This window comes from Mauremys mutica, chromosome 11, assembly GCF_020497125.1.
Source record: "Mauremys mutica isolate MM-2020 ecotype Southern chromosome 11, ASM2049712v1, whole genome shotgun sequence".
NCBI classification, from domain to species: Eukaryota; Metazoa; Chordata; order Testudines; family Geoemydidae; genus Mauremys; species Mauremys mutica.
In genome coordinates, this window is record NC_059082.1 from 41443618 (window position 1) to 41453731 (window position 10114).

The 10114-nt window shown below is 52.9% G+C and overlaps 1 protein-coding gene across 1 annotated transcript; it reads left to right on the forward strand.

Moving 5' to 3' along the window:
- Positions 1 to 307: 307 nt before the first annotated feature.
- Positions 308 to 9016, forward strand: GOLGA6L10 (golgin A6 family like 10). The gene is made up of 4 exons (XM_044978943.1): positions 308 to 391; positions 2194 to 2217; positions 5168 to 5449; positions 6677 to 9016. Exons 2-4 carry the CDS (start codon positions 2194 to 2196, stop codon positions 6851 to 6853), a joined length of 483 nt encoding a protein of 160 aa, XP_044834878.1. The 5' UTR covers positions 308 to 391; the 3' UTR covers positions 6854 to 9016.
- Positions 9017 to 10114: the final 1098 nt, after the last annotated feature.

The window sequence follows — 10114 nt, forward strand, 5'->3', positions numbered from 1 at the left end:
TGCCCCCAGGTGTACAGACTCACAGGGGGGCAATATATAATGAGTCAGGTTCACAGACACGTGCCAGCTGCTCCAAGGACACACAGCCGCCATAACTAAGCTAAACCAGCTAAATCAGCTGGCTAAACCCCATGTCCCCCAGGGGAACTTTACTGAGCCCAGATGGCCTCTGGTGCTGCCCCTGAGGCACTAGTTTATTTGCTGTTTCTGGGGAAAAACCTGGATGCAGCTGAATGATTATTTATTATAATCTGGGGCAGAGAGTTACAGGAAAAGGCTAGTGTTCCGTTTCCTCTAATCACTTCCTCATGCAGCAGCTAGAAGCTTCTAGCCAGATCAGCGTGACAGGCTCTCAGGTCAGAGCACCCACTCAGTTGCAGGTTGAAACAAGGTAACGCGTTACTTGTTCTGTTCGGTTCCTTTTTCTAACAGTGCAGCGTCACTATGCACGTACCTTGGCGGTTCTGTGGCAGGACTGGTACCAGACTTGTTAACTGCCGATCAGCATGGGAAATCCAGATGTCTTTAACCTTTTCCCATTAACAACTATCTGACTTTGGCTCATACTGCTGCCCCTCTGCAGCGTGTGTGTGTGTGTGTGTGGGCTCTCCCCTCCTTGCACTGTCCAGTCTGCACTGATTTGAAGCCAGATGCACTAACACAGGGGTGGGCAAACTACGCCCCGTGGGCTGGATCCGGCCCTCGAGCTCACACTGCGGCGCGGGGCCTGAGGCTTGTCCTGCTCCAGCCGGGGCACAGGGTCAGGGGCCGCACAACGCGGCTCCCAGAAGGCGCGCCATGCTGCCGCGCTCCAGCAAGTGACAGGCAGGCAGGGGGGCCTTTGTGGGAGGGAGGGTAGAGGAGAGGAGGGGGTCAGCAGGCAGTGGGGGTGGAGGAGGGGAGCTATGCGGTGGGGTTCTCGAGGGGGAAAGGGTGGAATGACAGGCGGGGGGCCTTTGGGGGAGGAGAAATGGTGCATAGGAGGGACATGGCAGGCGTCGGGGGCAGCGGGGAGGGACCCAGCAGAGGGTCTTGGGCAGGGCCGTCCTTACCCATACACAAAGTATGCAGCCGCATAGGCACCAGGAAATGTGGGGCACCAAATTTCCTGGTGCCTGCGCAGCTGCGTGCTGCTCCAGCCCCTGCTCCGCCTCTTCCCCAGGGCCCCCGCCCCTCCTCCACCCCCAGCCCTGCCCCCACTCCCCAGAGCTCTGCAGCTGGTGAGTGCTGGGGGGTGGTTCCCCCTTGCCCCCCAACCTCCCCCCCCCAAGACTAGCACCACACCCCCACCCTCAAGGGATGGCCCTGGTCTTGGGGGCGGGAGGGGTGGAATGACTAAGAGAGCAGCAAGGGAGGGACCCAAGCATGGGCGGGCCTGGGGTGGAGTGTGGGTGGCGCGTTGGGGGAGGAGGCCGAATGGAGGCAGGACCTTGGCACGTAGCAGGGGGCAGGGCCATGGTCCAGGCGCCAAGGGAGCGGTTCGGCGTTTGAACAGCTTTCCCGAATGCCAGAGCCATGTACTGTTCATGCCGTCACACACTGAGTAAATATGAATTAACCACAAGAAGAAATCCCATAATTAAATAAGATGATAAGCTACAGTGCACAGACACAATTTAACTGAGGGGGAGGAACATGCCTGATGGGAACAAAGCGAGCATAGCAGGGCTGAGCATCTGCCCATAGCATCTATGATCCACACACTCCTCACGCTGTGCAATAGTCCAGCACCTCTTGACATAGCTGCCTAGCAGGATCTGGGGCAGCTATTGGGAGATAGGGATGCAGGTTCATCTGTGGAGCCAGCTCCTTGTTCCTTTTGGCTGTGGGTGCAGAGAGCTGGGGTCAATTGTGGCTGTCCCTGTGTGACTTGGGGCGAGGCACTTCATCTCTGTGCCTCAGCTCCCCTGTGGGAATGTTGTGAGGGTGCTGCGCTGCCTTTCAGGGGTGGGAGGTGACTCCAGGTGGGTCAGGGAGGGGCTCAGATGCTGGGGGAATGGGAGCCGGAGCAGACACTGCCCAGTGTTCAGGACAGAGCTAGCTCAAGTGTAGGTGGTTGGTTACAAAGCCACCTTCCAGCCAGGAGCCACAGCAGTGTCCTTGCCCTTCTATCCCCTGCAGTGCCATATGTCCCCTGCTCTGTCTCACCCTCCCCTCCCAGTTTCATCCTGAGCTCTGTTTTTGTTTTCACAGATGGGCGGCATTTTTTCATCTGAGGTGAGTGCAGCATGGTTTCTTCCCCCCGCCCTCCCCGCTGCAGGCCAGAGCCAGCACCGACTCTGCTTCACAGGCTCTATTGTCAAGCCAGCCATGTGTGGGCAGGGACAGCTTCTGGTTAAGGCAGTGCCTGGCATGCAGGAGAACAGGGATCAGCGTCATGGAGTCTCTCTGGGCCTCAAGCTGTAAAATGGGGTAACAAGTCTGCCTTTGTTTGTTGGCTAATTAGATTGTAAATTCCCCAGGGCAGAGACTAGCTCTCACCATGTGTATGGAGAGCAGCTATCACCGTGGGGCCTGATCTTAGCTGGAGCCTGTAGGTGCTACTGTAACACACACAATATTTAGCCCACAAATGCTAGAACCACCCCCACACACACACACACATGCACATACAGAGGAAGTATTACTGAGTATGGCTACCAGATTACTGTGTCCATCGTCCTCAGGGAAATGAAATCAGCATCAAAGGTTCAGTCACTGGAGCGTAAGTGCCTAAGGGACCAAGGAGCAAAAACCCCAGGGCCTTTCCCCAGGCACTTCAGGCTAGATTCACAAAAGGGACTTGGACTCGGTGCTGTGACATCTAACTGCTGGGGATCTGCTGGGCCTGAGTTAGGTGCTCAGGCTCCACAGATAACACACAAGGAGAGTTAGGCTCCTAAGACAGGGATTCTCAGACAGTGAGTGGGGAGTTGCTCAGGAGTGACATGCAGGGGAAAGGGGTGAGGCTGCAGGGCCAGATCCATAGTGTACTTAGGTGCCTGAATGACAGGCTGGAGGGAGGCCCCGCTCTCTGCCCAGGATTTTCCACCATGACCCCTCTCTGCAGTTAGAAACCGAAGCCAGGTCAGCCCTTTCTCAGAAAGAACCAGAGAGGGGCGCACACCTCCATTACAGCCCATGGGCTGGTGGTTAGGGCACTCACATGGGTTCAAGTCCTCACTTCAAATCAGGCAGAGCAGGGATTCAAATCTGGCCTGCCCACATGCCAGGTGAGTGCCCCAGCTACTGGGTAGACTGACATACATGCAGCCAAGCCAGCTTCCAAAATTCCCAGTCTGTTCGACACCAGCTCTCTTTTGTGAGGAGCCCGAACCAGTAAGTGTGGGGCAGGGGAACACCTGCTTTGAGAATTCCACTGGTGAGCCAGAGCTCTGGGTAGCAGGGCAGTGTCAGGATGTAAGGGCCTCTGCACATGCCCCAGATGGCAGCTGAGTGGGGGTGCTGTGAATGTCAGGGCGCCTGGCTGTTGGAGATAGGTGCCTAAGTCCCTTTGTAAATCCAGGGGCTAGGCCACAGGGCTCCTGGGAATCCCACCCACCAGCTCTTCCTACCCAATCAAAGGGAATAACCAGAAGCCTCACACACTCTCTGATCCCCTTTCAGCACATCATGGACATGCTCCTAGGAGCACTAGAAATGTTGGGCTGGAAGGGACATGGCGAAGTCATCTGGTCCAGCCCCCTGCACACAGGCAGGCCCAAGTCAGCCTAGAACATCCCTGACAGAGGTTTGTTTGACCTGATCTTAAAAACTGCCAATGACGGAGATTCCACAACCTCCCTTAGAGTTAGAAAGCTTTTCCTAATATCTAATATAAATCTCCCTTGCTGCAGATTAAGCCCATTACTTCTCATCCTACCTTCTCTGGACATGGAGAGCAATTGATCATCCTAGTCTTTAGAGCTGCCTTAGCATGTTTGACGACTTCTTAGGTTTTTTCCCACAATCTTCCTCTCTCGAGCCTAAACATGCCCAGGGTATTTTTAACCTTTTGTGATAGGTCTGGTTTTTCTAAGCCTTTAAGCATTTTTCTGCTGACTCCTTTGGGTGCTCACCAATTTGGCCACATTTTTCTTAAAGTGTGGCACTTAGAACTGGACAACATAGTCCAGCTGAGGCTTCACCAGTGCTGAGCAGAATGGGACAATTACCTCCCATGTCTTACATATGACATTGATGTTAATACACCCCAGAATTATCTTAGCCTTTTCCACAATTGCATCACAATATTGGCTCATATTCATTTTGTAATCCAATATAACTCCCAGATCCTTTCCAGCAGTATTGCTGCCTAGCCAGTTATTTCTAATTTTGTAGTTGTGAATTTGATTTTTCCTTCCTAAGTGTAGTACTTTCAACTTGTCTTTATTGAATTTCGTCTCGTTGATTTCAGATCAATGCTCCAATTTGTCCAGGTCCTTTTGAATTCTAACCTTTTTCTCCAAAGTGCTTCCATCCCATGCTACTATGGTGCCTTCCCATAAATTTCATAAGCATAATCTCCACTTTGTTATATTGACTAGTACTGGACCCAGGACAGACTCGCCTGAGTGACCCCACTAGACACATCCTCCACTTTGACAGCGAACCATTGATCACTACGCTTTGAGGGAAGTTTGTCAATCAGTTGTGCACCCACTTTACAGTAATTTCATCTAGACCACATTGCCCCATTTAGAGCACTCAGGGCATAAATAGGTTTTTGCGCCACGGATGGTTCCTTGCTCATTTGCAGGGTAGGTGTTAGCCAGGCAGAAGCCAGGCTGAAAGGTGGCCAGCCTTTCATGGCATCACACAGGCACCAAATAGCTCTAAGGCAGCAGCATCTACAGGAGTCACAAGGACAAACATTTCCACAGAGCCCAAGAAACACTCCCTGAACAAACCAAACCACACCACACCCTGGTGTAAATCAATGTCGCTCCACTGTGCTGTGCAGATTTCCACCAAAATGTGGGCCCGATTCGCCCAGCCTAGAACCTTGCACAGTCACTTGTGCAAGGTGCATGTGAAGCCCAACCATTCTGAGCAGATAGTGTTTTACATCCATTTTGCACAAGTGTATGTGATGATACAGGGTGTAGGGCAGTGAGGCACCAGGCCCTGGATGTCTGATACATGAGGAGTTGAAGGAAAGTATAACCCAGGTGGTTTATACACAAAGGTGGCTCTGAAAAAGCTGGAGAACGAGGAGGCAGAGAAGAAGAGACAGCATGAGAAGGAAGAGAAACAAAGACAGCGCGCGGAGGAAGAGAAGAAGAGACAGCATGAGGACCGGGAAAGAGAACGACAGCACAAGGAGCGCATGCACCAGAGAGAGCTTGAAGACAAGGCCAAAGAAAGAGAGGTCCGGCGACAGATGCAAGAGAGGGAATATGAGGAGCAAGAGAAGAAGAGGAAGCACGAGAAGATCATCACACAACTGCAGAACAGAAACCTGGAATTGGTGAGTAGCAGCCCCAACAGAATTCCATCATCATCCCTTGTAGCAAATGGGGCTACACAGATCCCTATCTGAGTTTGCCCCCAGGTGTGGGGTCTGGCAACCCTTGGAGACTGAGGGGGGCAATATATGTGAGTCAGGTTCACAGGCACGCTCTAATGACACAAAGCAGCCATAACTCTGCTCAGCTGGCCAGCTAAACTGTGTTTAGAGGCACTTTGCAACACCAGAGCGGTACAGCCCAGCTGGGGTGTGTCTGATGGACACGCTATGAAATTACAGCCAAAGAGAGCAAGCCCAGTGGAGGACCATCCATTTAAAGAGTGGCCTTTGCAGTTTGGTACCACTGCACAGGCACATTTACCAGCCTGGCTTGGATAACCATTTCGTGCCAGCTCCCGCCCTGGATCTGCAGGGCCCCCATGATAAAATGTCAGTGGGATGTGCCCTGGGCCAACGCGTCATGGGATAAAGAGAGAAGTGGGAGGGTCTGAGAAGGAGGAATAAGGGGCATCCAGAACCCATGCAAAAATGGCCAAACCATTGAAGACATTTCCTTCCATGTCCTGGACAAAGAGATTAAATAACATTGAACCAAGACCAGATCCCAGTGGGACCCCCACTGGAAACACCTCCGAAGATGATGATTCCTGAGTGACAAGTACTTTCTGAGGTTCTGTTAAGCCAGTTTTTAAGCCATTTATTGGGTGCTACAATGTTTTTGTGTAATGCTGATTTTTTTAATGAGAATGTCATGCAGTGCTAAGTCAAATGTCCAAAGTTCACGTATACGACTTTGCCTGGGAGCAATGTCAGGTCAGCTGGGCTATAGTTACCCACATCATCCCATTTACCTGATTAAAATATTGGCAGAACATTAGCTTTTTTCCAGCCCTCCAGATCTTCCTGTGTTCCAAGGTCCAGGTGCTGCTCTGGACTAGGATGGCCACTCTTAGCCAGACTCCCTGGTGATGGGCACAGTAAGAGCCTAGATACGCAGGAGGCACAGTGGTGGGGATGAGAGGGAATGATACTTCACAGTATGATGTGCCTTCTCCAAAGACCTCATTGCACCTTTCAACTCTAGAGGGTGTAAGTGGCCAAACTTACATCCCCTGCTCCCTCTTTGCAGCAAGCCCATAGCCCCAACTAAAACGGTTGCTGCCCCAGCCCTAGTGTCCATCTCAGATCCCCCCAGACCAGTCAATGATCTCTCTCTCTTCCACACAGCGCATTCTCCGCCTAACTGGTCTCTCATCCAGTAAGAATTCCCCACAGCGCATTCTTGTCCAAGATGATCACTCATCAATCACACGCCCCACTATGCCTGATGCTGTTGAGAGTGGTGATGACAGCAGTGATGTTAATAACGATGATTATGTTGACAACATAGGTTCTCTATACTGAACTATACACTGTTCTTAACCCTTCTGAACGGAGGGATTCCCAGCTGTGACGCCCAGTGTATTATCACTTAACCTGCCCAGCACCAAGGATATAGTCCATTTCTCCTCTCACCTTCCCTTCCCCTTTGCACTAATGGAATGCTTTTCCCACCCAGGGGTTTATTTCTGACTTTTCTGAGTCCTAGTTATTGGCAGTGCTAATAAAGACATAAACAACAGAATGTTGCGAGTGCTTCTTATGGGCCTAATCCTGCTCCCCGGATGTCAATGGCACAACGCTGATGTTGGGAGGAAGAACAGGCCTGCTGTGCTTATTCTGGCCAGACATTAGCCCCTCCACACTCAAGACTCGTAGCATTTAAGGCCAGAAGGCCCCATTAGAGTAATCGAGTCTGGCCTCCCTCATAAGCCAGGCAGAGACTCTCACCCAGTGATTCCTGAATTGAGATGATAGTGTCTGGTTGAGCTTGAGTATATCTTTTAGAAACACAGCTGGTCTTCCTTTAGAGCCTGCCAGGACGTCCCTGGTAAGTGGTTCCAATGGCTAACTGCCCTCGTGTTTAAACGTTCACACCTTACTGCCAGTCTGAATTTGTCTAGCTTCAGATTCCAGACATTGGCTCTTGTTCCGCCTTTGTTAGATCAATGAGCCTTCTCTGAGCAGAAATCTTCTCTAGGTACCTGTAAGGCCATGATCAAGTCACCTCTTTGACTTCAGATGCTCAGTCTACTTAGTTTTCCAAGAGGAGATAAAGGCAGCGTTTGCAACTATTGACTCATTCTTTCAAGTCTTTGCTGAACCCTTTCCAATTTTTCTAACCGCCTTTTTGAGGTTTGGACACCAGAGCTGACAGCAGACTTGGTCTCTCCAAAGCTGCATGCAGAGGTCATGCTAATGCCCCACTCCTGGAAGCCATCCATCGTGAGCCCAGTTCTACCATCTCCTAACCTACAACTTCGCCAAAACTTAACTAACCCAGCGAGTGTCCACATCCATAAGTGCCCTGCATCAAGGGAATCAGAGCCTTCCCAAAATTGGGGGGGCTGGGAGCCCTCACCCCGCTCCTCCTCTTCCCCTGGAGGCCCCACTCCTGGCCAAGCTGGAAGCCAGAGGAGGGCCAGGGAGTCCATCCAGCACCCCCCCCGGAGTGGGCTGAAAGCAGCCCGTGTGTGTCCCTGCTCCCCAGGGCAGGTGGAGGGACCCAGGCTCCACACAGCTGCCTGGCCATCCCTGATGCTGGCCTGGCTGGGGTGTGGGGGCCTAAGGGAGGGGCAGGGGCCACCCATCCACTTTCAAAAAGTGGGAGAACTATGGACCTCCTAGCCCCCCCCAAAGTTCCAGCACCACTTTCCTGCATCACAGTAATAGGGCTAGCTGTGCCTCTGTCCCCTTCTGGCTTCACTGAGTGCACCCCTCTGGTGCCAGGCCTCTGGCACTATCTATGCAGGGAGAGAATCAATTGAGTCTTCCATTCTTAGACCAGTCCCTGAGCTACAGCACCCAGCAGATCACCTGTGCTTACCTAGCAGGTCTGCCTGAGTCCAGCCCCTGCGGTTCTTCCTTTTGGGCATTGGCTGCTCACTACTCAGCAGCCTGGTGAACCAAAGGCGGGTTTATTTGGACGGTAGGAACAAAGCATGCTGAGAACAAGGCTTGTAAAACAGCCGTCTAAGTCCAGGGCTCACCACCTCCCAGGGTAGCTGCGGCAGGCCTAGCTTCTTCAGACATGCTCAGTGGGTGCGTGTGTCTCTGCTTAGGTCCCCTCAAACAACCCCCACCCCTAGAACGAGTCCATTTTAAACCCTATTCCCTGAGCAGTGGCTGTGCTGGAGCCATTCTTTCCCTTCTTGCTTGTTTTTGCCCTGAGAGCTAACCCCAACTAACCCAATTAGCCAGACAGGAACCCCCACTATCCAGGTCAGGCTGCAGTGTTCCGAACAGCTCCGGCTCGGCCCATACACTACCCCGCAGGCAGGGCCGGATTAACTGTTTGTGGGCCCAGCACCAAACATTGCAAAAGGGGCCAGGGGCAAAAGCACAGCGGGGCAGGAGCTAGGGTTGGTCCCTGGAGCAAGAGAGGGGCCAGGGGTAAACTGCAAGCGCAGCAGGGCTGGGAAGGGAGAAAACAGAAATCCTCCCCCCCCCCCGCCCCCGCCCACATAGAGCAGGTACCTACCTGGTTCTAGCCCATTCTTTGCAGTGAGCTGCCCCTCCTCTTCCAGCCCTCTGGGGTGGGTGTTGGGAGTGAGAGGAGTGGAGGCTAATGTGGTTACTCCTATAACCGGACATTTAGTTTCCAGTCAGCACTGCTAACCGGACACCCAGGTCCTGTTTTCTACTGGAGTTTCCAGTCTAAAACTGGATACCTGGCAACAGGGCTGCCAGAAAAGCTGGGGGGGGGGGGGGGAAGGAGGGACAAGCAAGCATGTAAGGGGGAAGCAAGTGGTGGGTGGGCTAGGGAGTGGAGAGGAGCTAGTGGGCAGGACCATGTCTGCTGTACTGCCCAGGTAGGTTGGAGACGGGATCAGTCGAGACAGTAGCCCCAGCCCAGGTGACGTGACAGCCAGTGGTGGATTTAGAATTAGTGGGGCCCCCCGGCCCTGTGCTCAGCTTCATTTTGGGGTCCCTCCTTGGGACCTAGCCAAGAAAAAGAAAATTCTCTCTCATCTCCCCCTGTTTTTCATTCTTTTTTTTTCATCCTCCTCCTATAAGTAACAACAAGTAAATGAAAATAAAGTGAGGTACCTTGATTGTTCTTGAGTCTAACTTATTTTTCCACAGACCACTTGAAAATTGTGGAGGGTCTCAACGGACCACTTAATGATCCGTCCAAATATTGTTTGTACCATTAGCTAATGTAAAGCGCTTTGGATAAGAGCGTTTTGTAAAAAAACATTGGGGTGCGGGGTCTGGCTAGGAGATGGGGGCTCAGGGTTGGGGCAGGAGAGTGGGGTGTGGAGCGCTTACCTGGGGCAGCTCCTGTTAGGGATGCAGGTGGGAATGTGTGTGTGGGGGTGCAGAAGTCAGGGCAGGGGGCTGTGGGTGTGTGAGGTGGGGTGCGGGAGTCAGGGCAGGGGGCTGGGTGTGTGTGAGGGGGTGCAGGGGGCTGTGGGGGTGGAGTCAGGGCTGGGGATGTGAGGGGGTGCAGGGGTCGGCAGCGGGCTGGGTGTGTGTGAGGGGAGTGCAGGGGGCTGGGAGATGGAGTCAGGGCAGGGGGCTGGGGGGGTGCAGGGGGCTGGGGGGATGGAGTCAGGGCAGGGG